Genomic DNA, 27,504 nt, shown 5'->3' with positions numbered 1-27,504 from the left:
TGAATCCACTAACGGTACATATACAGACACATCTCCCATTTCCAAAATGAAAATAAGCACCATACCTGTTCTCCCTTCTCTCCTCGTGGTCCAGACGGTCCAGGGCTGCCCTGTGATTGAACACAGATCAATAAAGGTGCTGAGCGGCTGACCTTTTTCACAGCTCCTTCTCTCAAGGTCTTAACAGAATAGTACAAGAGCATACTGAAAAGCTGTCTGTATGATAACACATAAATGAGCGTCTCACATTTCGTCCACTCTCTCCAGGGTCTCCTATGTCTCCTTTCTCGCCTGGTGGCCCTGGCTGACCAGTCTGACCCTGAGTGCAGCATCAATCAAAATGTCTGTTAAGTGAACTTTCAAATGAGGCAATTTAAAGGTTACGATTGAAAACTTAACTTTAAAATATGCTTCAAAGAGATTTGTCATACCCTCAGTCCTCTTTCTCCTGGCTTCCCTGGAAGTCCAGACTCACCCTGATGAAAAATTAAAGTAAAAAAAAAGGAAATGGCCAAGAGAAAGGATGGAACTACACCTAAAAATTCATGACAGAAGGATCCTTTCTTTGTGGATATATATGATGGGGATGATATTCTAGTCAAACAAACATATTATGAAAGGTAAAAAGAAAAAAGAAAGAATGTGAAAGAGCAGATGTTATACTCACAGGAATGCCTTCATCACCCTTCTCTCCTCTTTCCCCCTAAAAAAAAACGGTATTAATAATTTATTGGGGTGTGAAGCTCTGTGGCATTAAATTTCAAAATCGACACTAACCCAGTAGAGCATCTGAAGAGAGTACACATGCACAAAAGAAAGGCACTGGACATGTCATGAATACATAAAGGGTACTTGTTTTTACCTCTAAAACGACCATTAGAAAGAGGCGCATGTTGAAAGAAACAGAAGAAGGTTGCTGTTGATTTTTGATTACAGCACTGAGAGCAACATGGACAACCTTAATATCTTAATAGAAAAGTATGGAGTAAAGTGCAACAGTATATGGACACCTACACATTACACCTACAGGAGCTGCTCGGCCATGAAAACCCATACCATGAAGGTCTCGACACACAGTTATTGTGCTGATGTTAATACGCAAGGAGGTTTGGAGCTCTGTAACTTTACATGGTCTGACACTTGGTAGCTGAGTTGCTGTGGTTCCTATATCTTTCTGGTTTCAATAATTGATTGTGTTGTATTTTAGTGGATTGTGGAATATCTCGCAGGATAGAAAGTGACTTGTTAAGGTGTGGCCCAATACTTTTATCCATATAATGTACTTCACTGTGTAAGGTAAACCAGTGAAAGAATAAAAGAGTATAAAAGTTTCAGTAGAAGCTATAGTTTCCCATAGAGGCTGGACCATATGGTTGATATTATAATAGGAATATTAATGTGGAACCAGACAACATTTTCCATATATCATAAATTTAGATTATCAACTGATTATTACACTTATTTTAAGTACAGAAAATGTATGTCAACAGTAAATATATTTACACGTGAGTCGCAATAAAACTTAAATTATCACTCAAACCTTCACCCTATTTGTAAACTCTTGAAAAAAAAACTGTTGCTTGTCACAGTAAAGGTCAGGTAGTAATGTCATCCAAAACACCGCTCTGACCTGTTTACCGGGAACGCCTGGCTTTCCTGGGAATCCTGCGCGTCCATTTTCTCCCCTCTCTCCCGGTTCACCTGGATCTCCCTAACAACCAGTTAAGAGGACCAGATAAACAATCAAACAGACACTAATAAACAAAAACAACTGAAAGCATACACAGCCGGCCTCTCACCTTGGCACCTGGCTTTCCGCTAATACCAGCGGGCCCCTGAGGGAAAAGCATATGTTTATGTACTTTTGCTCTGAGAGGTTTGGGAATGACAACAGGTGGCACAAGGGAATGCTTCATGAATAACTGATGCTTGTGTCAGGAATACATCACGGCAGCTGTAAACAGTGCATCTGTGCCCTTTGTAGCTCTGATAAAGAGAAGTTAGGATGACTTACTCGCTCTCCCGGCTCTCCCTTAGGTCCTGCAACACCTGACCCTCCAGAGCCCGGAGACCCCTTACAGTATAAGAAAAAAAATCAAAAACCATTATGAGGTACGGCAAATGATGTACATTTAAAAGCAATAATTAACCTATTTTTCTCACTTTCTCTCCTCTCTGCCCTGGTTCTCCCTTTTCTCCTCTCGAACCGTCAGGGCCAGGTACGCCTCGCTCCCCCTGCGGGTGAAAAGCGCCGGAAGTTACACCCATGAACTCTGAGCGAGCTCCACTAAAATGAAAAGTTGTAGGAGATGCGATTTTACACATTACCTGTTCTCCTTTCCTCCCTGAGAGACCTTGAACCTGGATGATTTAAATAATTCAATAAAGGCTTGTCATCATACACATAGATTGTCATGAATATTAAGTGTATATCCAAAAAAACGCATGAATAAATGAATGTATGTGATGATTTTCTCATGTCTGATTGCTCACAGTTCTCCCAGGCTCTCCTCGTGCACCGTCATTTCCCTGGGAACAGACATGTTCACTTGTTCTTTCATCTTTGCTTGGAAATTCATTACACCAGATTATGAAACATTCAACGACAAAATCATGTTTCTATTGACCCGCTGCCTGTCATATCATTGCACTTAATTATATCAGTCTCACCTTTTCTCCTGGTGGTCCACTGGGTCCTGGTAAACCCTGTTTAAAAAAGGAAACACCATTTTGTGAGACTCCTAATGCAGATGATGCAACAAGCATGAAATGGAAAGGCACACAGATGCCATTAGCCAATATAACATAGCAGTCTGTCACTTACTCTTACACCTGCTGATCCTGGAGGGCCTGGCTTCCCTGAATCTCCCTGAGGAGGCCATTTAATTCAGAAAAGAGTGAAAAAAAATCTTTTGAAAGCACAAGATGCTAACCTTTAACTAAGACTACAAACTAAACCAGTACTCACTCTTCCTCCAGTTTCACCAGCTGGTCCTCTCTCCCCCTACAAACATAAAAAGGTTCAAATTCAACACATGCTCTTTCGGTGAAAGTTTCCCTGTATTAAATCAGCACATGCAATCAACAGAGTCTTACTGCCATACCTGCAAACACTACAACTGAAAACATTACAAACCTTTTTGGGGTGTGCTCGAATACGTGTGGGTAAAACGATGCACAGCATCAGTGGTACCAATCTACTGAGCATCAGTGATATCACTAAGGTGTCTGCTGAGAGGATGCTAAAAATCCTTCCCATCTGGCAAGTGATAAAATGGCATCATCCATCATAATTCATGACTGTTTCTTTTCTCGGGCTCTTTGATATATCATTTTATGACCTCATTACTTATTCATTCATTCTGATTTATTTTGTGAGTAGCATAAAAGGACTACAGCTGTTACATCATCACAATGATTTTTTTTAAATAAATGTTGAATCTTATAGAAAAGGCGCCCCAAATATTGTGAAAAGTTATCTTGATCCATATAACAGAAAGACGAATAAACAGTGACACAAAGAAAGATTCAGTCTCATGTCATGTGACTCACCCTATCTCCCTGTGATCCAGGCTCACCTGGTTGCCCTCTGTCTCCCTATCAGGAAAGAGAGAGTGATAGAAGTCATTATTCCGTTGGAAAAATGGCAAAAGTTTTTTTTCCCCTGCCATCGTCTTACCTTGCTGCCAATTCCTCCTGGAGGCCCACGGGGCCCCTGAAAAACAGAAACAAAATGTTCAAACCTAAATTTGTCAGCTCCACTGAGGGGGTTATGAATTTATTTCTGTTTCTAATTACACTGTTTCCTAATTAGCAGGATTTCTCAGCACCCAAACATTTAGAAAACATTTCCTCAAAACTCTGTAACTGTAAGGCACAGAAGCACTTTTTTCACAAGCCACCTTCATCATCCTGTCTGTTCTTTCTGATATTTACTGCATAAAATGGATACATCTTCATCATACTGTACTATGAGCCATGCTTTTTAAACACCTATGTGTCTGACCTACCCTGTCCCCAGGTTCCCCATTTTTGCCTGGAGGTCCAGGTTGTCCTTCGGCACTGTCACCCTGAAAAATAATCACAGGCCTGTGAAATAAACACATTGCATCACTCTTAAACCGACTCAATAGGCAACTACCTTCTCCCCTTTTCTGCCCTCAAGTCCTGCAGGTCCTGGAAGACCCTGAGGTCCCTGAAGTCCTGGAATACCCTGATAATACAAAAAGCAATTAGGAAATGCAAAATATGCCTTGTTGTACACAGAGCCAACCTCCAAAATAATGTGTCAGCACACTGTCTGCGATTGACAGCTCTTACAGGGGAGCCCTTCTCGCCTTTCACTGCCACCCCGCTGCCTACTCCTGGAGGTCCCTGTCAGCAAAAAGAAATAAGAGGTGAGAAATCATTCTGCTCGTGTGGTCCTTCGCAGTTAAAGGACAAGTTGGTGATGGTGTGACTCACCCTCTCTCCTGGGCTTCCCTTGTCTCCCTGTAGAAAAATGTGGAGGAGGAGAGAGAAACACAGATTGAGAAAACAACCGGGGGAGAACGAGGATTCAGAACATTGTTACTAGGACGAAAAACTCTATAAGTTTCCCAAGAGACTGATGTGCGTCATGTGTATGCACACAAACTCACAGGTTGATCTGTAAAAAAAACCCCAAAAAACAAACAAAGGACGTCTCTGCTGTTTTATGTATTGTATTATTGCAGTCATAAGCTGCTACTTTTTTCCCACACTGTGAACACTGCGGCTTATACTGACGTGCGGCTAATGCATATTTTTTTGTCATGCAGCCAAAAACATTTTGCCTGGTAACAGTAGACCAATAAAATTGATAAGTAGTATATATACGGTATATATTTTGGTTGTTATGTTACGTTGTAATATTGTTTGTGCACTGTTCCGTAAAAAAAACATACGCAACGTAATGTGTGTGTTACCGATACGTACGTATACTTAAAGGTAGCCGTGTTACAGGCGCTGTTTGAGGAAAAAAAGCATTTGCAGTATGTATTTTTGTATGTTATCATAACATTTATGTTACCATGTTTATGTTATAAGTGAAACGCATACGGCTTATCTGGTGGGGCCTGTACAAGTGCAAAATTGATTTTCTTTCTAGGATTAGAGCATGCGGCTTTTCATCAGATGCGCTTTGTAGTCCGGGATTTACGGTACCTTAAAACTAAGGCAGATTGACATAATACAATGATCTGTTAATAACGGGACATTCTTATAAAATAACTGAAGAATTGGAAACTTTGCTGGGAAAGAGAATAAAGGATGTGATTTTTCTTCATTATTTCCCAGTGGGTCACCACAGCTGATTGATCTGTCCCTTTATCCCCAGCCAGTGACCAGTGAACACTATGATAGACAGGGTAATTCATGTCCAGACTGGCAGTTCGTCTTGTAATCAGAAGGTTGCCAGTTCGAGCGCTGGCTTGGACAGTCTCGGTCGTTGTGTCCTTGGGCAAGACACTTCACCTGTTGCCTACTGGTGGTGGTCAGAGGGCCCGGTGGCGCCAGTGTCTGGCAGCCTCGCCTCTGTCAGTGCGCCCCAGGGCAGCTGTGGCTACAACGTAACTTGCCATCACCAGTTTGTGAACGTGTGTGTGAATGGGTGGATGATTGAATGTGTAAAGCGCTTTGGGGTCCTTAGGGACTAGTAAAGCGCTATACAAATACAGGCCATTTAGCATCAGTCTCTGTTATTGAATATGAAAACTGGATTTTTAATACATTAAAAGAAAAAAAAAAAGACCTGAGACTTTTTAAATATGGAGTGGAAAACTGAAAAGTAGAAACCTGGATAAAAACCTCCAACCAAAGAAAAACTGCTCAAAGATTTCTTTACATATACAGCCAATGATTGATATTCCACTGATGAAATATGCAGGCAGCTCAATACTACCACCATGTGTGAGACTCTGACAATAACAGTTTCTTGTTGGAGAAATGCTCCAGAGTTCATAAACCATATCCAACAGCTGTTTTCTCAGTAGGAATGGAAATAATGGAAAGAACTAAGTGAAAAAACTGTACCCACCCAAGTATATAATGACCAGTATATAATAAGCTTGTATATAATAACAGAGCAAATATTCATTGCATTTGAAACTGCTGCTGCTTCCTTGTACTTGTAACAGAGCTCAGGGAAACTGACTGGGTGGTTTAAGATACGTTTTAGCACCGATATGGCAGAGACCAAACTTCTGCACATAAGTCAACTTGGCGGTCAGTGTTTTGCACTAGGAAAGGATGTGGGCTCATACACACATGAGACATGAGTGAGGGCACTTTACAAATCTGATGTCAAAAGAATTAACTATGAAAATCTATTTATTTTCTTAGTAGAAGCGAAACAATGCAGGAGAAAAACCTTGACAGAAAGCCCTGGTGTTCCTGGTATTCCTGGGCGACCATCCTGGCCTCGTGTCCCTGGAACTCCAGGTTCTCCTTTGGTGCCGTCCCTGCCTGGCCGACCTGGTATACCCTTGCCACACAACAAAAACTCAACTCAGTACATATGAATGATGGATGACCATACAAACCATTTTAACTACACTCTCTTCTACACATAAGATTTTACAGATGACACTTTGGCCCACTGTGGGTTTTAGGATTACGCTGGCTATTTAAAGGAAGTTAAAGAATGCTGTGAATGTCAACATAAAAAACATCCTGAGAGATTATCTGGTGTTTTTCTTACATCTGTTCCTTGAATGCCTGGTTCTCCTTTCCTCCCTGGAAGACCCCCACCACCAGATGTCACAGAACCTGGTTCACCCTAAAATATCAACAAAGTGCAGTAAACAGTGGAATAATAATACTTCACCTTTTTTCCTTTTGAAACTGGCAAAAACAAACTGAATTGGGAAAAAAAAGGTTAAGAAGTTTTTAAGCTCACCCTTTCACCTTTATCACCCTTGGGCCCCAGTGGTCCTGGTGTTCCTGGTTCACCCTAGAACAACAGAAAACAAAGGAAACACTGCAGTTCAGACCCGGTCACCAACAACTCTCTGGTACAGGACGGCTGGGGCTACTTACTGGGTTTCCTCTGACACCAGGTAAGCCTTGTGAACCCTGTGCAGTAAAAAAAAAAATAAAAAAAATAATAAGTAACAGTATTTTATTGACTCGCTGCTAACAAAATCATAAACAGTCAATCTGTGGGTTCCAGTCACTCTACTCACAGGAACACCTGCATTTCCAGGGGCACCTGGTCGCCCTGGTAACCCTGGATTTCCATCAATACCGGGAAAACCCTAAAGAGAACACGGCTCATTAGTTTGCTTCTGTTTTGGCTGGTTTGTATGGTTTAGAATGATTTCAACTACACTTACTCGCTCTCCCTTTTCTCCTTTTACCACTAGCGAAGGGTCAATTGGGACACTTTGGCCTGGTGTTCCTGGACGACCTTCAGGGCCTCTGGGGCCATCTCTCCCAGGCAAACCATCACGACCCTGTAAGAAGATTGCTATTTTCAAGAAAGAGCTAGCATGGCGGTGGACTGCAAACCGACATGCAGATTTGCATTAACCATAGGCAGGCTAAAGCAACTTAAACAGCACAACCTGTGTAGAGCTGCCAGTTAACACGTTCAGCTGAGCCAACACTGTTGTGGGCTGATATTGATTTGCTGGATTTGCGACTGAACCAGACTTTGTGGCCTTCCTGGACTGACTTTACACTCAATAACTGGATGCTTGCTAAAATGTCATATCAATATCCATTTGCAGTAACACTGCACTATTGCAATGCCAAACTGAATCATCAAGTTTAGTATAATTAAATGACTCACAGGCTCTCCCTTGCGTCCATCTGCACCATCTCTGCCTCTCTCACCCTGTGGGTTCAAACAAAGGAAACAGCATCTTAAAAGCTGAAGAACAAGACCACTGGAGAAAAAAAAGTTCAACTTCAGCTCTTCAATACCTTTTCTCCACGTTCTCCCTTGTCACCCTAAAAGAAAATTAAAAAATAACACCAAAGATTTAGAGATTACAGTATGAACGGCAACAGAAGAAAGCTCTTGCTTTTATCAGTTACATAATTAACAAGCAATTAATCAGAGCAGGTTACATCAGTCAATTTGTGGTTATAGGTTACAAAACGTAAAAATACAGCATGACGGTACACAATAACTTACCCGAGGGCACTGAATGGTGCACTCATCTGCACTTTGACTAGTCTAAAAAAACATCAACAGAAACAGCTGAGATTTAGGCTTTAATTCAGTTGAATCTTATCACCATTAAAATAATCGACACATATTCACTAATGTGAGTGTTACAGATGTTTAAATAGTTACTGGAAAACTAGCTGTTTTGTTTGTCTTCTTCTTTTTTTAAGTACATGTCAGTCCAGATCACACCAAGCATAACTCTAATTCAAGATTGTAAACAAAATATTTTTTCTGGTTTCTTCCCACCTCTTGCGGCCTGGCAATACCACAGAGTAAGTCGGCTAGATTAGATTGTAGCGTGTTCAGCTGCGCTGGATAGCTTGTATACAAGAGGTTGTTGTTGCCATCTGACACAGCCTGATACAGCTCCACAGTGTCTGCCTGGTCGACACCAACAGCTAGGACTTTCACACCTAGCAAACATGCAAACAGAAAAATCAACAGTATTTGTTTGCAAGGCAAAAAAGATCATAATATCTGTAGTGTACTGCAATTGAACAACCTATTTGTGGAATTATTTTGTAAGCATTGTTAATTAATTAAATTATTTATTACAATTTGATATGCCAAATACTCGGCATATCTCAGCATGATGTGCAGTGTGTCCGGCTCTGTTCAAGATGCTTCCAGATGTTTCATTCTATTAATGCTTTTCATTTATTTTTAGATCGAACACATGGCTTCCTTCATTTTTAGACACACTTTTGTGGTAGATATGTCCCAACTGAACTGTTCCAATTCTGTCAAATATGCTGCCTTCATAGGGACCAGGCAGTAACACCCATCCAAGTTAAAGCAGCCGTCATTCTATTATATTCTGTTAATATTGTGACTTCATGTCAGTGATCCTCTGAAAGAAAACCTGTAGCTTTGAGACTGCTGGCTGCAAGGCTCAGGTCGTCATTGGAACGTTTGTCAGCGATGATGACAACAACACCAGGGACCCTTCGTCTCCGTCCAGCCGATGGGGTCAGGAGATACTGTCTGGTGAATGTTACCGCCTCACCTGCAGAGGGAGACAGGCAATATCACAAATGTCATCGCACAAAACAAAGCAGCTGCTCAGAAGGCACTCAGTAAGAACAGCAAAGGACTGTCAGAAAAGATAAGGAGAAAGACAAAAATCCCAACCGATGTTGCTCCCTGGGCTTTCATCAAAGGGTATGGACTGAATCTCTTGAAGAAGGGTGTCAGATCTAGCATGGCGATTAAGCAGGAACCATATTTTGGGTCTAGAACCATATACTACAACCCCAATCTGAAACAGATTAAAAAAAATAGCCCATAAGTAAAACCTAAAAAAGGACTGGAAAAAAAAACAGTTGTACATTTCCCTGATCTGTTGTGAGACTTTATTTTGACAAAAAGTACCTGTGTGTTGAGGGCTCCAGTAGTTCTGAGAGACTCTGCTGTATTTGTGAGGAATTCACGTAAAGGTCTTGCAAGATTAATACGATCAGTCGACGCAGGTACCAGAAACACCACATCCAGAGACCCAAGCGCACACACTGCAAACAGAGGTGTGTGTCAGGGTTAGTAAGCGATACATTCTTAAGCAAAAGCATGTGAAAGAACATGTGTTTGTTTTACCAGGGCGTCCAGCTACAGAGCTTTCCTCTCCTAGTCCACTTGCAAAGTTGGGTTGCAGGCTAAATCGATATCGAAGGCCCAAACGCAGCCTGGGCACCTCATAAGAGCTAGATGACGCAGGCAGCGTGGCGGACAAGACTCGACCACTATCTGAGAAATGTGAACAGTGGGATTAAATGAAATGAATAATGTTAACAATGCAAGCATGTGGAAGATGAAACAAAACAAAAAAGTGAACATGTATACCGCAATGCCTTACCTGATTCTTCTCTCCAACGAAGAATATATCCGGTGGCACCTTGTAAAGGACTCCAGCCCAGCCTCACAGAATCCTGGGTAACCTCTACCACTCGTAAAGTTGTGGTAGGTAATGAAGGCGGGGTATAATCACCAGCTGTGTGCATTCAGATGTAGTCAATTTATCCCATTTATCAGTCAGTTTTGTACATCTTAACAGTTTTCTGTGGAATTTGAGATTTTGCAGCGAGGCTTCACAGAACCCTGCATATCCCTGAAGGTTTATGTTAGCACCAATCAGTATTTATGAATTACCTCTAAAACACATTTCCTGCAATTATATCCAAAAGTCAGGACTCACGTGTGGTAACGCTGACAGATACCGGGGCTCCCTCTCTGTTTTGGACTAAAGCCATGACCTGCACCTCATACTGAACTCCAGGGTCCAGCTGGTCTAAATCCACTGCTGTCACATCTCCAGCTACCAGCTGACTCCTCTCTTCACCACCTACAGCAAAACACAGCAAGAGTGAGTGATCTAAGAGAAACAAGCTTTTATAACACTTTAATATCAGAAGAGACAAAAGAAGAAAAAAAACCACACACCATCTGTTCTCCTCCAAGACACACGATAAGATGTTGCTCCCTGCATGCCAACCCAAGTGACTCGGACAACCTCTCCGCGGCCCTCCTGGACTTGCAGTGATGTCACAGTCCCAACCGTGGACTGATCTGGTTCTGTCAGTAGGATCAGGAAAATACTAAGCATTGTTTTCCAAGTAATCCACACTCACAGCTAGGTTTATGTAAAAAGATACCCAGAACAACAGCTGCAAAGTGTATTTGGCTGATCCAGTGAGATACCTGTTTTGACATCTAGAACTGCAGGAGTCCCTTCTCGAGATCCAGTCAGTGTAGAAACCTGCACTGTGTAAGCCGAATCTGGCTGCAATCCATCGATAGTGTAGGTAGAAACACTGGCATCAACGTTACGACTAGTTTCGACTCCTGCAGCGAGCAGAATATTGTTTGACACTAACACATTCCTTTATTTATTAATCATGTATGTGGTTCCATGTAAATGCATGCATTTGCTTTTAATGCAAATAATTACAAACCATCATCACGGCGCCACGTGATCTTATACCCAGTTGCCCTCGAGGAAAGTGACCACGCAATGCGTATTCTCTGAGGCGTGATGTCAAGGACACGAAGTCCAGAAAATGACCCACTTTGGGGATTGGTCTGAGTAGCCAGCGTGGCCACCTCTCCAACACGCTGATCAGCAACGGCTGCAACACCAATTATTAGTGCCTCATCTGGCTGCAGGCCTTCTAGGGTGAAGGCCGTGAGCTCCGCTCCCAGAATACGGGATTGTTCTGCACCTACAAAAGGGAGATCATAGGGTTACAAAAAAATCAAAATTAATCAAGCTAAAACAGAAAAGAAATATAAACAATTCAGCAACAGTTAGAATTTTGTGCGAATTCTATAGAGACTCAGATAAAGTGAGAAACAAATAATGGAATAATACAACAGATAATATACCCTAAGATCTTATATTGATATATTAATATATATAGGATAATATTTATATGCATAACACTTACTGTTGCCTTGTCTCCAAGTAACCCTGTACCCCGTTGCTCCGGTAACACCTGTCCAGGTAATTCGAATTCTCCGACTATTTGCATTTATTACTCTCAGATTAGTCACCCTTCCCACAACTTGATCTGCAATCATTAATATAATGATTAATAAAATATACCATCACAGTGCTTTTAAGGAAAAAACAGTGGATAAAGCCTGAACTTCACAGAGGTCCATTCAGGGTCGAAGGTTTTCAAAGATAAAAAAACAAAGAAACACATCTGTCATTGAGTCATCCAAAGGCAAGTGAATGTGATGATCTTTTTGTTTGTTTTTTGTTGTTGCTGAAATTGGCAGGTAAAAGAAAGACACAGGAGAATCAGAATGTCAGTAGCTTCCTAAACTCACCTGGTTTGATATTGACAGTCACTGGGTCTCCTTCGTTTTCTCCCACCAGTGCCGTGACACTGACACCATACGAGACCCCCGCTATCAGGTCCCTGAGGTCAAGGGTCGTCTTGTTTCCAGGAATGAGTCCTATTTCTTCTGTTTGCGCTGACATGACATGAATCATACAGAAATTTTACCACCAATCATGTTTTTATTCATTTGGAAAAAGAAGATATTGATTTGTTTTTCTTTTTAAATGACTAAGTTCAGCGTACAGTCAGTGTTCAAGATGATAACTCTGTACTGTGTGGCCCCGGCTACACCGGTCCAGCCAAGTCTGACAGTGCTGCCCAGATACTCCACCACTCGCAGGTTGGAAACCCTTCCCACTGGCTGTTCCTCTGCAAAATCAAGAGTCAAAGTGATTCCGGCACAATCAGCATGTTTATGACCCATACAGTAAATCCAAAATCAGTTTAGGGTTCAAGGCGGACCTCTGGATGTGGTGGAGACAGGTGTGGCTTCCTCACGACCTTCGAACAGGGTGTACAAGGTGAAGATATATTTTGTGTTTGGTTTCAGGCCTGTGAGCACAGAGTTGGTGGTGCTGCTTGGAAAGGACAGGCTCCGGACAGGGCCTCCTGAAGCACAAAAGAACATTGAACAGGGATCAACTTTTTCTCACTCTATATTTAATATCAGTGCAGTATATGCTTTTTATTTCTTTCAATTTAAAGTTGGGATATAATACAATACAAAACTTAAGCTGGCAAAGTTGGGAAAAAATCATAAGAATTAATTTTTTAAAATTTTGCTTTCATGGTATATGTATGTCTAACCTTCCTCCTCCCTCCACTCCAGCCGATACCCTCGAGAGGACTCAATGAGTCTCCAGGTGAGGCGGATAGAGGAGGGACTGGTGATAGCTGCTCTGAGGACCTGCTGCTCTTGACGCTCTGAGGGGAAAAAATAATACATTACAATATGTTTTGAAATGTTTGTATGTACATGGGATGGCTTATTATGTTCTGTAATTGCATCTTCTGTTTAGAATGGCTGCAGACTTTCCATTCTAAACCAATTTCAGTGTAAATGGTGGGCGACAATCCCACTTTCAAGGTACATTTGCCATACTACAAATTCTGTTCTTGCAGAATTACTACATGCATGGACTCCTGGAGCTTTTTTACTCCACAGTCACTGATTTGCACACACACATGCGTGCAAACACGCACACACACACTAAATAAGAGCAACTTATTGTTTTCGTATCTTGTGCCAGGAGGACTGAAAGACGCTTCTGCACTTAAATAGATGCCCATGATTACTGGACACCCAGTCTACCACGAGAGCTACAGCCACACACAAAGATCTATTCCCAGACACACTTCATATGGTGTCGTGATAGATTATTATAAGACTGAAAGTAATTCCATCGAACATGAAACTTGCCTTCTTTAAACTTGATACAAGTACAATTTTTATAGGAGTAAAGAGGGTAAGTACCAGGCATTTGTTGCGAATCAAATGTACTTGATTAACTGGTCATAAGCAATTGTGAGCACCTTCATAAAAAAAGACGTTCAGGTCTGTTTTAACAGATTCTCACAATCTTCCCAGGACATCCTAACAAATTCAACCCCAGGTCAGACTGTGCAATGCTCAGAGAAACTGCAAAAAAAACCCTCAGTCTCTACAGGCCCCAGCTAGCATGTTAAATGAAAGTTTATGACAGTATAATCAGAAAAAGACAGAACAAGTATTTATTTACAAGCATTGCCAGGAGAAAGCCTCTTCTCTCTAAAAAGTTGCATCTGAACAAGCCACAAGAACTCTGGAGCAGTACAGTGCACCACATTTGGTGACAACCAAACACGGCACATTAGCACAAACATCTCATACGAACGGTCAAACACAGAGGTGGAGGGGTGATTTTAGTCTGTTTTGACCATAAGACCTGGGCACCTTGTAGTCACTGACTCAACCATAATGCCTCTGGAAATCAAAGTATTCTAAAAATAAAAGTCAAATTTGAGGCCATCTGTCCAACAGCTAAATTTGGCCATGCAACAGGACAAACACATCAGCAAAGCAACAACCAAATGTCTGACAAAAGATAATAATCAAGGTGTTGCACATTATTCTTTTTGATATAACTGGATATCTGAGTGGCTACAGAGCAAAAGTGAACATGAACATGCATGCCACTCTTAAACCATTGAAAATCCATCATTTGTACAGCAGCCAGCTGCAGTATCTTAGCCTGCATATGCAAATTGTACACGTTCGTGTAAAAACAGATCTTCATGGTTGAGGAATCTTTTGTGAAATTGCATTAAAGCTACAGTGTCAAGAAAGCAGTGTAATGATTGACAGCTAAGTAAATCAGTAACAGATTTAATACCACACCTCCACCCTGAGGCTGTCAACGTAGTGGACAAGAAATCATCACACAGGTCGGCAGCCACGAAGCAAACAAACACGTTCTCTCCAATGCTGTGAATGAGCACAGGTCTTTTCTTGTAACTGAGCTGCAACTACATCGATGTGTGTCCGATAAAGGTCCAGAGGTCAAAGAAAAGTTTGATAATGAAAAGGTAACTTGAAGCTTACACACACAACAAAGTGCTTTAACAGAACATGTTGTATACATATTAGTTCTCTGATTGCAGGACTGAGCCACAAAAAAGTTTCCAGTTTTCCATTCCCATCACTCCACTGGTCAGTGTTGTGTCCCCACAGTGACTCAAGTAACACTGGTCCAAATGAAGAGACAGCATATGGGAACTGCTCACGAGAGGCAGATGGTGTGTGTGTGTGTGTGTGTGTGTAACGAGGGCGTAGGTGTGCTACAAAATGTTCCCCAAACAAAACAGCCCTAAACAGTAACACATGTAGACATTTTAAAATAGAGATAAACCGCAAGGAGAATTTCTATTGCTGCTTTATTTTTCTCCCCATCTTCTTCCTGCTGTTGCACTTGGCAAGACAGGATAGAAGGCAGGAGCAAATTCAAACAGCATTCTTTATGACAATTAGTTGCTAGAGAAACAGGAAAACTGGAAAGTAGATTGTTGCCCCAACTAACTGTGAGTCACTGATGGGATGAGAACAGAGGAGAAGTTTGGTGGTGTGGCAGACCACTGAAAGCACGCCTACCTATCTTGAATCTGGCCGTTGTTGGAGAGGCCTCTGTGTTTCCCTCGTACAGTGGGATAATAGTAACAATGTACTCAGTATCTGGCTGGACCCCGGACAACGTGTAGAAGTCGATGTCTCCACCGACCTCCACAGTCTCTACATCACGACCTAAGTAAACAAAAAAACAAAGACAAAGATGTAAAGATATGCGACGCAGTAAATACATGCTGTTAAAAAAAAATGATGTCTGATGTGTCCTTCGACCTGTAAACGGTCCCCAGACCAGACGGTACGCCCTCGCACCGCTGACACCTCGCCATCGCACACGAACACTGCCCTCTGACTCAGTCTCCACTGATAACTGCTGCACAACCTCAAGGCTCACTAGCACAAAAACATAAAAAAGAGAGACGTGAAGATAATGTTAATATACTGAAGGTTAACACAAGGAGACAATATCACTTAGATCAGGCACTATAATTGATCATTTCTGTGTATTTGTGGCAAACTGTACCATTTATTGTATTTTACCTGCTGACTATAGTCGCTCACATTACAGGAACATTATATAGCAGCGGCAAAAGGATTAACAGCAGGCGAGAGGACGAACTCACGTGTGCGGGCGTTGAGGACAGACGGGGATGCAGAGTTTCGTGGGAACAAGGGGTAGAGGCTGATGACGTACTCTGTGTCGGGCTGAAGTGACTCCAAGGTGACAGATGTGGAGCCTGCAGACAATGTCTGCTCCAACAGCTGAGCTGCCGGCTGACCTACACAGAGAAGAGCAATTAACTAATAAATGCCCTAATCGCAAATTATACTGTGCGCTATGTTCGAACATTCAGACAAATTGTTTTTGCCTTTAGGGCCTCGCCTGTGCTTGATTAGTCTCGAGCATACTGAGAAAGGCCGTGTGCCTGTGCAGAATGTAGGTGTCTATCTTTGCCTGGTTTCACTGTATTATCAATGTCAAACGGTGCACTGTGAACAGGTAGGAACATCACTCCATGCTGCGCATGCTCACTACAATGCACCCATTGACGTGGCAGTGTAAGATTTACAGGGAAGCTTAGCGTGGCAGATACTGATACTGGCACAGCATGTGGTGAGAGAAAAAGCTTATATGAGCCCTTGGGGCCCACTTTTCTCTCCTGAATCACAGCATAAGCACCCACCCAGACCTCCTGACACACCCGGGTGCTATAAATGTGAAGGCAAAATTACTCACAGTCCATGACATAAGCAAACGTTTTTTCAGTCTGCCTAGCTTCATGATCAGCAGTGATAAAATGTATTTGATATTTTAGGTAATTATAACGCTATAAACATCCCAGCTGACAGCCAGTGCCTGAGGGAAGTTAGATGTTACAGAAGCTAATGTTGATCACACTGAACCCATACTGCTACACACCCTTTGCATGGCCCCTGGATGCCATAAAAAGTAACAGTTATTGACTAGTGTTGACTTCTTTTCCTTTTTTTTTCATAATTCTGCCAAGGTTAGTATCGTGGCAGGGCTATTCTGATATTATAGGATAAGAATGGATTACCAAAACAGGCAGGAAACAGAACAAATATGTGTGTGCCTGACCTTGTGGTCCGTAGGTGATTCTGTAGCCCTGGACAGGAGTTGAAGGTTGATTCCAGCCCAGAGTGAGAGAAAAGAAACCTGCTTCCACCAAGCGCAGACTGGAGACACCTGGCAATGACCCTATGTGAAGAGAAAATTGGCTATTTCATATTGCAAATGGACCGATACTTATCTAGCGCTTGTCTACTTAATCTGAGAACTCAAAGCATTTTCTTATTACAAACCTAATTCATGTATTGACACTCACATTCATAAAAGTGCTTTTTCCGATTCCTAGCCACTCTTAAACCAACATTCAAATGCTCGCACTTTGATTAATGGATGAATCAGAGACAACTGGGGTTCAGTAACTTGCCCAAGGATACTTTGACATTCATAAGTGTTTTGTCAGTCTCTTGTATCTCTGTTGAGTCGTTCACTTTGTACTTACTGGTCCGTTGCTTGGCAGAAACAGAGTCTCCCACACTGTTGGGGTACTGGGCGATGACAGTCACCAGGTAGTCTGTTCCTGACCTTAAACCTCGTGCAGTGTAGGTCCTCTGATTGGCAGTGACGCTATCCTGCAGGTTGGGACAGGGGTGATCTTTGTAAACTGACACTCCTAAAACACATGTATGACTGAAAAATAAATTATCACCATCATGCCAAGGTACACAGAAGTGAATGCAATGCTTTGCTCTGCCACACTTTAATTTTTCCTTTTCCTTGAAGAAGATCCACCCATTAGACATGTTTATACTCAGCCTGAACACACATGCTTCTTGAGCAAAGCAGGATTGAGTCTGGCTCATAGAACTGCAATTAACCGTTTCAGTGTAGGTCACATAAATGCACCTTTGCTCATTCTCTAAAATCGTTCAACACCTGAGGTCACGTTACCTCGACATCAGTGGTAGAAGTCATGGGTTGAAAGAAACGTGCGAAGGAGACTTAGAAGACTCGTTTGGCAGGTGACAGCCATATTAAAACAACAAAGTTCAAAGATGAACCACAAAATGCACATTTTAAAGAAAAATAAATACACTATATACTATTAAATGACATAAATCTTCTTTTATTATTTTTTTCCTGCTGAAGAAAAGATCCTGTATAACTCATTTCTTCCTTTTTTTAATAAATCTTTTTGGGACCAGCATAAAATTTAATCCATCAATCACATCCAATTCAGTGTCAGCTAACCTGATTTAAAAACTAATGATACAATAGAGCTGTAGATGTACAGTAACTAATGCAAATCAATTTATAGTGAATCTTAAACATACTATGATATAGGTAATACACTTAATAATTGTTTAAGCTGTGCTTTACAAAATTCTAAACACATCAGAAGTTTACGGCAATAAATGAAAAATAAACTTAAAATGTAACGTTTATGCAATCTGCTCCACTTGTCAATTATGTTGATAATTTCTTGTGAATCATCAGGTGGTGTGTAAAGGTGTATCCTATACTAAAGGAAATAATAAAGGAAGCACTGAAGCACTTCAACCTGAACTCACCTGACGCATTTCTGCTATGACCGGTTGACCCAGACCAGTGAGTGGCACATGCTGGATCACATAGGCACTCACAGGGCCCCCTGCAGGACTCCATCGGAACCTGAGAGAATCAGACGTCTGGCCTGTGAACTGCAGGTTGGATGGACCAACAAACGCCTCTAAGAAGAGAGGAGACACGGTTAAAATCACATGTAGTTTTACAATAATTGTGACAGTTTAATTTCTTTGAATTCTAATGTTAAATATACCATCGCTAGCATAATCGCCTCCTGCTTTCGAGCAAACTTGAGAGTTCACAAGAGGAAGCAGCGTGTTCAGCAGTTTGAAGTCCCCAACAAAGAAGGTAAAATCACTGGTGGGTTGGGACGAGATCTGAGCCAGTTCATTCCTGTCTGCGCTCTTTATGCCTGTTAAAAACAAAATAGTTGTCAAAGAAAACAAAGCACTTCACCTGAAGCTCTGGTATAATTCCAGATTATTCAGAATAACTGAGGAAATACTGCAAATAAAACACACACCAACTGCAAAAACATGAACTCCCTGACTGCGCAGCTTCTGTGCTGGCTCGTTCACATTGTCCTGTGACTTCCCATCTGTGATTAGGATCATGATCTGAAAGTTAAAGAGGGTCCATAGATAAAATTAGCTAGAACTGCTACATTGAATAGATAATAATTTATCAATCATAATGGTATAGCTACTCCTTAGACCTTTGGAACATCCCGAACAGAGGCGGGGTTGAAGAAGTTATCAGAGGCAAACTTAAGGCCGGCACCAGTGCGTGTGTTTCCACCTTTATAGTTTATATTCTGGACAGCGTTGACAAGCTCAGTGCCATTCAGGTAGGCAGTCAACGTGAACTCGACTCTGATGATGGAAAAATGTGCATTAATATACAATTCTGCACCTGCCATGTGTTTTTTAGGTTGTTGTTTTTTTTAATTACTCTCAGTCACCTCGAGGTGTCACTGTACTGTACAACACCAAACCGAATCCCTAACTCGCCCACGGAGCTGGCAAATGGCTTTACAATTCCAGCCATAAAGCCCTTAACCTGCAAGAAGTTAGGTCGGCCAATACTGGAAGAGCCATCAACCAGGAAAACTATATCTGCAGCTTGTACATTATCACACCTGTCTGATGGACATAAAGGACAAGAATTAGAAACAGCAACATAAAATATTATGTCTGTCAGGGAAGATGTGACAGTAAGGTAAAGTGAAGTTCATTCAAACAAAAGGCATTTTACCCTGAGCTTCAGCGTGTTTCACAGAGCACAGCAGGACAGTTACAGTGAAAACCCAACTCCACATCTTCACAACCTGGGACACACAAAGGACAGGTAATATTATCATTAATATCATCTCTATAGATATTTTAATATCATCTTCATTTCTGTTAACCACTATCTATTAATAGTAAACATCAACACTGAAAATCCGGTTTCTGCTGACTGCCACTTTCTTCTTGTTCAGCTAGATTTCATTAGTCATTTGTTCCATAGCATAATTTGTGGGTAGTTCAATCCAGTAATTTGTCTGCATTTTCTTAGGATTCTAGTCATTGTTCCTGCCTATACCTGTTCTGACCTACCTGACAGCCTTTATTTCTTGTTAGCCTCATTACTTTGAACATGTTTTCCTGTAACACAAACACGTGAGGTCTCTTTCTTATACCAGTCTGTCCTGCAGTCCAGGTTTTGCACTGCACCAAGAAGCTCTCACACCTTGTGAGAAAGTGTCCAAATACCTACCACCCCATATTACCTCATGGACTATTAATGTTATTCATCATCACTGAAGAGACCACTACACGAACACATTACATGAACAAGAAGCCCTGAAAGAAAGCATTGTGCATGCACTTAGATATTAGTAACCTTGTATATATGACTGAGTGTTGTTTTAAAAGTCCTTGATATTATAGTGAATGATGACCTCAGAGAAAAACCCACAAAAACCTGTAAATCTGAAAAAGTAAATACTATATATAGCTCAGTTAACTAATACCAACCCTTAAACAACAAGATTTACATGGTACTGTATATATATATATATTTTTTTTTTTTACTTGTCATATTCTTGCATGTCTCTCACTAGGTATGGACTCCAAAAAGCAACAGACTGATCTCTATGAGTCCACCTCTTGCATTCAGCAGTGCAGCGGTTTCCAGTAAAACAGCTAACAACCACAAAGGGAGAGAACAGCTAAAGATCAACAACACAGAGTGGTGTATTTCACATCGCCAGCTTTTCTTAATATGTTGGCAAGTGAGTTGACATGACTAAACAGCTTAGGTGGATTGTTTCACTATTACCTGTCTCATGCTAGCTCCACTCCGCATGCAGTGTGTGTGTTTGGTGAGTAGGTGCACTCACAGTGAGAGCAGGCAAGCGTTACTTCAAATGACAGCAACAGACAGTGAGCTGAGCCACCCTGGACAATTTGTAATTTTACTCATACAATAGCAATTCATTAAATTTATATTCTTATATGTTTTCGTTTGTTGCACTTTATTTATTAAAGTAGGAAAAGCAATGTTTAAGTCAAGCCTGGTGTTGCTTTAACATAAAAGAGCATTAAGGTAGCTGCTTAAAAGGTTCAATCTAAGATACAACATGTCAGGTGGAAATTATTAATATTTAATATATTTTATTATGTGACAATATTGCACAGGCTCCTTTAGTTATTGTTAAAGTGTTGTTGCAAATTTCTTTTAAATATTGTGATATCATTTTGAGGTTATATCACCGACCCCTACCAGAGTCTATCCATCTTTTACATACACTGTACGGACCTCTGTGCATGTTGATCCTAAAATAATAAAATGCAACCACCATTTACTTCCACTTATCCTTGCTGATGATGGAGCCTCTCCCAGCTGTCATGGGGTAGGAGGCAGGGTATACCCTGGACAGATCACCGACCCACGGCACATTCAAACCCACAGTCAATTTAGAATCATGAATGGCTTTGAACTGTAAGATGAAGCGTGGGTAACCAGAGGATACCCATCCAGACACAGCAAAAACATGCACACAAACACATGCCACAAACTAACTGGAGCGTTTGAACCCAGAACTTTCAAGCTCACAGCAAGAAAGTCTGCATTCATTCTGTGTCAAACAAAACTTCCTGTTCATGTTTCTAATTTACACAAGAGTTTGATTTTTATTTTTTTTAACAGCTGTCCTTCTCATTCTCTTCCCTCCACACACCCTTGACATAACATGCATATTCAGAGCATGCATGCTTCTATACATGCGATCATGCATCACACACCTTTCATCTTTGCTCAAAGGATAGTGGTCAGAAAAGACTATTTTTTACAGCGAGCATCAGATCCACTCTTAAACTTCACTTGTGTAACTCATGTTGGAGTTTGGCCATAAAAAAGCTTTAACGTATTTTTTCTCCATATTTCTCTTTGGCCACTGTATGTCTGGAATGCAGATGTCAGATCCTTACAGACAATATGCACCATTCTGGAAAAAATCCAACAGATCCTTGATTCACTTGCAGACCGTCTTGCAGCATTACTATTCTCTACAGTGTATCTCACTGTTACCATGTTTTGGTCATAAGAAATTTCCAATTTGATTTTGGTGACAGCTTTTTTTAGGTGAAGAAATTCATTCTGGATGTGGAGTATTCATTTTCATGAAAACCTTTGACGCAGTCAGGCACAGCATTAAAGTTACTGAAAATAGCTGACAGATGTTGAGCCAAAGACAGAAACATCAGATCTACTCTGTAGGGATATGGTAGCTAAAGTAAACACACAATATAATGAAGGAAACATGAAAGAAAAAAAAAAACATTTAAGTGGATCAAACCAATTACATATGTTGGTGGCAGGACAGCATCAGACTGGAGTGATTTTCTGAGCCTGAATGTAAAGAACAGTAACATCGTCTGACATTTGGAGACTTTTATATCTTGGCATTTTGTTGCAACTCTGACCAAAACCAAACTGACTATCAACGAGCTTTGATCAGAGCTAACCCGCATGAAAGACACATGCTGCCAGACTTGATAAGACTCACAATAAACAGAAAACTTTTGCAGTACTTTGAGTATCAAAGTTACTTCTTATTTTAACCCTTACCATAAATAGAATGTGTTACCTTTTAAATTCATTAGGATACAACTATTTTCTAATAATTGGAATTTAAATTAGTCTTAGCCTTGATCTGTCAGAAGCAAGCAGTAACCTCCTTAACCGAAAAATACTAAAGGCTACAACTTCTTGACTAGCTCCAAAAGACACATAATCAACAGAGAGTACTATTTTAAAAAAAACCAAAAAACAGCATTGAAACCCATGTTTAAAAGGTTGGAACAATAGACGTCTACGCATAATTATCCCCTTAGAAAGTAACTTAAATTTATCAGTGTGGCTGCTTTGATTGATTGGTGATTCATCCAAATATAGTCACTGGCTGTGAACACAATTAACATTAGAGGCAGCCAAAGCTTCATTAAAGTTGAAGCTTCAATTTTTGCTTTGCTTTTCAGTTTTTATCATGTTGTTTGTTTAGGTAAGTTTATTTATTTATTTTTTTGGTATGCAGGTTTTTTAAGATCTGGAATATTAATATGTCTATGTCTGCCTTACTTAGAAAGTACTTGGGGTAAACTGCTGTTTTAAATGCACTGCACAATTAAAAGTGACTTGACCTGATGTGACTTCAACCTGGAGAGTCCACAACCAATGGGTGACACCACGGTGTCCACCTTTAATTTACACTCTGTGGTCTGATGGTCACAAACTGCCATTTTGATTTATGACAGAATGTAAACCAGTCATATGATTGGTTAAATAACATACATGTATTCTTACTAAATGCAGTTTAAGATCTTGTAGCCGCACCTGAGGTAAGATGTTATATTGAGCTAGCTGGTAAAATTCCACATTGAAAGAAAGCTTTTATTATCATCGGATTGCCACACCCAGTTTCACAGCAGAGGCTTGCTCAGACTTCAAATAATCTAGTTACAGTTTATGTAAAGTCCAACAAAGAGTGCATCAACTTTAAGGTCATTCTTTAACATCTATAACCTCGTTTTGATTCAAATGTGCACTTTTCTAGGGACTTCTGGAGGAAAGTTTGCATTTCACGGTTCCTGATGTGCACACATGTTTAGCTGTAGCAACTCTGAAACCACAAATCCCTTCTTAATACCTACTAACACCACCTCTAAAGCTCACTGGTAGATTCTGCTTTAATTATCTACTGTAAATACATCAGGATTAGTGCATTTCTACAATAACACTTGACTACTTTCACAAATTCTGCACAGATCTGCTAAATACTGTTCAGTGAAATTATTTTAAAAATGAAAAGAGACAAAAAATATTCAAGAATCTAAAGTTAGATAATAACCATTAAGACACACCACACTGAGTTTTTGTAATGTTCAAACACTGCTTGAGGTCAGAAGCTCATAATCACTGATAAATGTTTGTTTCTTAAGCAAGAGTTTATTTTTGTCCAAAACACATCACACATCACACACAGGAAGCTTAATATGTTCCAAATGTAACCCCTCTTTCCCTTTTCAAAAATCAAAGCATCTATTTTGAGGCTCTTACACCTACAAATTTAAATTATGCACCATTAACTCCAATCTTTTATATTATTTTTTTCACTGTAGGAAATCTATAGAAGTTCTGTTTATTGCTGGTTTTGTAAGCCAAGTTTTGAGACTATAGTCTATATTCCCAGCCTTTTCTGAAGTACAGTGGCTAACTTACCACTTTGTAATGCGATTTAAGATGTCACCAAACACGCCATCTTATGACTAAAAGTTGCACTAAATGTTAAATGGACTACAAACAATGGATTTTTCTTCTTTTTGCTATTCCCACGATACACTCACAAACCCTTTTCTGTTTTCAGGCACAAATCTGTTCACATAAAGTCCTGGTAGAAATACTTCCAAGTAATTACTGCCAATTTACAAGCCAATTGTGGGGTGACCTATTTCTGAATGTTTTTTTGATAGTCTATATTAACAACGTGTCTAGTCTGGCTTCCACACCTGGAATGTTTAAATTATGAACTGGCTTATGGGCATGACCACACCCATGACTAGCCACTTGGCAAATAAACCAATCAAGAGGGTTAAAGGGTCAAAATCTCAGAAGCTGACTGCTTCTTCTTCTTCCTAAACACAAGTCCCCCAGGCCGTCAGACTCCTGAACACTCAGTGACAGGACTGACACACACACACACACACACACACACCCCTTTATACAACAAGTTACTTTTTCCACAATGCTCAGTCTTTTGCACATTTCTATTGCACTGTCTTGTGTCTGTATTGTTCTATCTGGTGTTACACTGTCTTTGTTTTGTTTGTTTTTTTGCACATTGCACTTTATATAGTCCTGTGTTGATTGTCTGTTATATATTATATGTGGCACCATGGTCTTGGAGGAACATTGTCTCGTTTCACTGTGTACTATACATGGTTAGAATGACAATAAAGCAACCTGACTTCACTTGAAGTCATTTTTAAAAAGAAAAAGTAATGTGTGCATAACAGCACAGAAAGAGGAAGTAAAAGACATTTAAACCTGTGGAAATTGTTTAATACTCATCCTAAAGCTTCTGTTGGAAGTTCGTACAGGTGCTAGACTATGCTTTCTAAAAGCTACGCTTTTAGTAGAGATGCCATTCTCCCAGGGGGGCAGCGGGACATAGGCCACTGTGCTGTGACAGAGTGCAGGATTGTGTAAGAGCCAGCATAACATCAGTCTAGGGCACAGAGAGCGACAAGTGGACAAGGGGATGGAAGGATCAAACGGGGTGGAAATGTCACAGTAAATTACTCAAAGTCTCGAGCTAAAATGCTCACATCAGGATCTTGTGTACTTTGTACCCAAAGGCTGATCTTGGCAACTGGAGACAAGCGCTGCTCCGAGGCCATTAGGGAATTAAAACAAAGAGGGAGGGCTAATGCAGACTTCTTTGACCCCTGAAGTCAAATATATCATCTCCCACTTCCAACAATAATGGTTTCTTTAACCAAACAAAACAAAAACCTTGTAACAGTAACATTTGAATCTTATCCATGACCCTTTGCTGTAACAAGTTTCAAAATAAGCTCCAGTCTTATCCTCCTATTTAAGCATCACACTAGCTTTGTATTACTATTATCAAAAGCCAGACTGACTGCATCAGAGAAATGACAACATTCAATGAGAAGCTATCTGTCTCATTCAAAAGCATTAATGGACTGAGACAAGTCAAATTCACAGGGCTTATAGTTGGTTTAATCCAACATAAACACAGAGAAAGAGAAACCTAAGCAGGAGTAAAAATGGGCCATTGTTCATAAAATTGTTAAAGCAACTTTCCTTTCCTAAAACCTGAATAGAAAATGCTGGACAATGCACACATTAAGCACATGTGGTAACCAGCAGCAGCAGGCCTTACTTGGGATGACACACTTGGGATGAGTTCAGAGACTTCCACTACCACAGTGGCACGCCAAAAAAGTTAACCAAGCATGGCTGCAGCAATGCAGCAAATTAAAAGGAGAGAGAGCGAGAAAGTGGCAGGGTGCATGTGAGGCTGCGAGGAAGACTCTAATCACTCCTTATAAATATTTTCAGGCATTTTTCTTTCTTTGCTGTTGTCTGAGCCAAACCACAGCAAAGAAAATGATGTCCTCAGAAGTAGTACAGACAGTTGAAACCAATCAAGATACAAAAGGCTGAGGAGGAAACGTAGGAGGGAGATTCTTTTGCAGCATCATGGTGTAATAATGGCCTCTCGCTATAAAAGTTCAGCTGAGGTCAAGATGTTATGAACGTCTAGTTCAACTAATGTAGGGATTTTGGGTCAGAGCAAAATTATTTTCTTTCATTCAAAAGGCAGTGGTGCTTACGATTTATTAAGACTCCTGTGCCTGATTCTCATTATCATACAGAATACAGAAAAACCAAGCATTTAAAAACACTTGTAATTATGAGAAGGGTGAAAATTAGGTGATGAATGTTCTGGATGTTCTTGTGCCAAATGAAGCATTTTTTTTCTGATGGCAAAGCCATGGGCTTAAAGGGGCAGTGTACTGGCAACAGTTTGGGTAATTCCCCCATTTGCACAGTTGCCGCTTACCAGACTGCAAGGTGTGCAGAGTAAGTTAATGCAGTGCACACATGCATAGCATTCTTATATAGACTGTCATTTGTAGTCTTCAGTGTAGAAATGTATGCAAACTGTTCACGAACTGCACCCAAGCACAAGGGCTCCAGCAGAACACAGTTTCCACTTATCTTACCTGGGGATCTCTTCTCCTTGCACCCGACTGCAGCCTGCCGCTCCCCACCTTTCCACCTGTGGCATATCCACCAGCCCTGGATCTCCGTGCAGTATTTTGACCACACAGACGAGAATCACAATCCCGGCGTCCAAAGTCACAACTTCAAAATGGTAAAAAGCATTCCAGTGGAGCTCAAACGCCCAGATCCTGTTGCTGCATCCCGGTGGAGGACCGTCAGATGTGAACGCTATTTCTGAATCCCGAGGCAGCGCTGCTCAGCGTGGGCTGAACTCAAGCAGGAGCAGAACAGTCCAGACTTGCTCGGATGCCTGAAGGGGAGTCCTGAGCTCTCCCTTTCTGCTGCCTTTTTTTAAACCTCATTCTCTTTTCCTGTCGTCCCTCCCTGCTGCTGACTGAAAAGCAGCCCATGCAACCGTTTACATGTGAACAGTAATCTCGTTACTTCTACCTGGAAAACTTCTGGTCACATGATTTTTATCCTGCTGTAGACCGACTTCGAAAAAGTTATGTGGTACTATCACAAAACAAAAACAATAATGACTAGTACTTAATGAAATATTTAGTTTAACTGAAAAATGTGTAACCAGTGATCTCAGACTCTACATTAAAACTCCTCAACAAAACAAAAACTGTAATAAAAAACAGCCTTTCTATGCCTTGATGTGGTGCTAATGATGCTCAAGGCTAGCTTCTAAACAGCTTGTTAACCAGGCTGCTGCAACTTTATTTCGGGGGGTTTGTGGAGTTTGTTTTTTTATAAAAAACAAAGTTAAAAGATTTTAAATGAGGCTTTGCTTAAAAGGAAATGCAGAAGAGTTTCCCAGAAGGCTCCAAAAATAAACATGTAATTATGTCAGGAGTAACTTGAATAGGCAAACCCTCATGAAATTTGCTTACAGACACGTAGTAATATAATAAATTATGTACAGCACAGTAGAAACCATATGTTTATTTTATTTTTCCTATGTCCTTATAAA

At 40.7% G+C, this 27,504-nt stretch overlaps 1 protein-coding gene across 3 annotated transcripts in view; it reads right to left on the bottom strand.

Annotated features, from left to right (window-relative positions):
- The window catches only part of col7a1 (collagen, type VII, alpha 1), a 68,287-nt gene extending 41,263 nt beyond the window's left edge, over positions 1–27,024 (bottom strand). For 2 of the 3 annotated variants that reach the window (XR_014874129.1, XM_085159790.1), the window contains exons 1-55: positions 26,525–27,024; positions 19,482–19,554; positions 19,189–19,369; positions 18,943–19,099; positions 18,751–18,844; positions 18,481–18,639; positions 18,233–18,390; positions 17,164–17,293; positions 16,734–16,853; positions 15,757–15,912; positions 15,407–15,526; positions 15,161–15,310; positions 12,841–12,957; positions 12,496–12,642; positions 12,277–12,402; positions 12,020–12,166; positions 11,632–11,754; positions 11,140–11,406; positions 10,886–11,029; positions 10,628–10,759; positions 10,383–10,529; positions 10,044–10,178; positions 9,785–9,934; positions 9,566–9,702; positions 9,326–9,452; positions 9,057–9,200; positions 8,441–8,607; positions 8,159–8,200; positions 7,945–7,971; positions 7,811–7,855; positions 7,353–7,472; positions 7,203–7,274; positions 7,057–7,092; positions 6,917–6,970; positions 6,719–6,796; positions 6,389–6,502; positions 4,465–4,491; positions 4,321–4,374; positions 4,142–4,213; positions 4,011–4,070; positions 3,680–3,715; positions 3,553–3,597; positions 2,969–3,004; positions 2,825–2,869; positions 2,671–2,706; positions 2,494–2,529; positions 2,329–2,361; positions 2,164–2,235; positions 2,015–2,074; positions 1,800–1,835; positions 1,631–1,711; positions 668–703; positions 432–476; positions 248–319; positions 66–110 (exon numbers count right to left, since the gene is read on the bottom strand). Coding sequence is in view for 2 of the 3 variants with exons in the window: in XM_085159790.1 (XP_085015916.1) it covers positions 66–110; positions 248–319; positions 432–476; positions 668–703; positions 1,631–1,711; positions 1,800–1,835; positions 2,015–2,074; positions 2,164–2,235; positions 2,329–2,361; positions 2,494–2,529; positions 2,671–2,706; positions 2,825–2,869; positions 2,969–3,004; positions 3,553–3,597; positions 3,680–3,715; positions 4,011–4,070; positions 4,142–4,213; positions 4,321–4,374; positions 4,465–4,491; positions 6,389–6,502; positions 6,719–6,796; positions 6,917–6,970; positions 7,057–7,092; positions 7,203–7,274; positions 7,353–7,472; positions 7,811–7,855; positions 7,945–7,971; positions 8,159–8,200; positions 8,441–8,607; positions 9,057–9,200; positions 9,326–9,452; positions 9,566–9,702; positions 9,785–9,934; positions 10,044–10,178; positions 10,383–10,529; positions 10,628–10,759; positions 10,886–11,029; positions 11,140–11,406; positions 11,632–11,754; positions 12,020–12,166; positions 12,277–12,402; positions 12,496–12,642; positions 12,841–12,957; positions 15,161–15,310; positions 15,407–15,526; positions 15,757–15,912; positions 16,734–16,853; positions 17,164–17,293; positions 18,233–18,390; positions 18,481–18,639; positions 18,751–18,844; positions 18,943–19,099; positions 19,189–19,369; positions 19,482–19,545 (5,214 nt within the window). In the remaining variant the exon portion in view is untranslated. The remainder of the gene's footprint in view (positions 1–65; positions 111–247; positions 320–431; positions 477–667; positions 704–1,630; positions 1,712–1,799; positions 1,836–2,014; positions 2,075–2,163; positions 2,236–2,328; positions 2,362–2,493; positions 2,530–2,670; positions 2,707–2,824; positions 2,870–2,968; positions 3,005–3,552; positions 3,598–3,679; positions 3,716–4,010; positions 4,071–4,141; positions 4,214–4,320; positions 4,375–4,464; positions 4,492–6,388; positions 6,503–6,718; positions 6,797–6,916; positions 6,971–7,056; positions 7,093–7,202; positions 7,275–7,352; positions 7,473–7,810; positions 7,856–7,944; positions 7,972–8,158; positions 8,201–8,440; positions 8,608–9,056; positions 9,201–9,325; positions 9,453–9,565; positions 9,703–9,784; positions 9,935–10,043; positions 10,179–10,382; positions 10,530–10,627; positions 10,760–10,885; positions 11,030–11,139; positions 11,407–11,631; positions 11,755–12,019; positions 12,167–12,276; positions 12,403–12,495; positions 12,643–12,840; positions 12,958–15,160; positions 15,311–15,406; positions 15,527–15,756; positions 15,913–16,733; positions 16,854–17,163; positions 17,294–18,232; positions 18,391–18,480; positions 18,640–18,750; positions 18,845–18,942; positions 19,100–19,188; positions 19,370–19,481; positions 19,555–26,524) is intronic. The other variant, XM_085159789.1, reaches the window with a different exon arrangement.
- Between the last annotated feature and the right edge of the window lie 480 nt (positions 27,025–27,504).

The sequence above is a fragment of the Neolamprologus multifasciatus genome, chromosome 5 (genome assembly GCF_963576455.1).
Source record: "Neolamprologus multifasciatus chromosome 5, fNeoMul1.2, whole genome shotgun sequence".
NCBI classification, from domain to species: domain Eukaryota; kingdom Metazoa; phylum Chordata; class Actinopteri; order Cichliformes; family Cichlidae; genus Neolamprologus; species Neolamprologus multifasciatus.
This window is presented reverse-complemented; position numbering and strand designations above follow the sequence as displayed.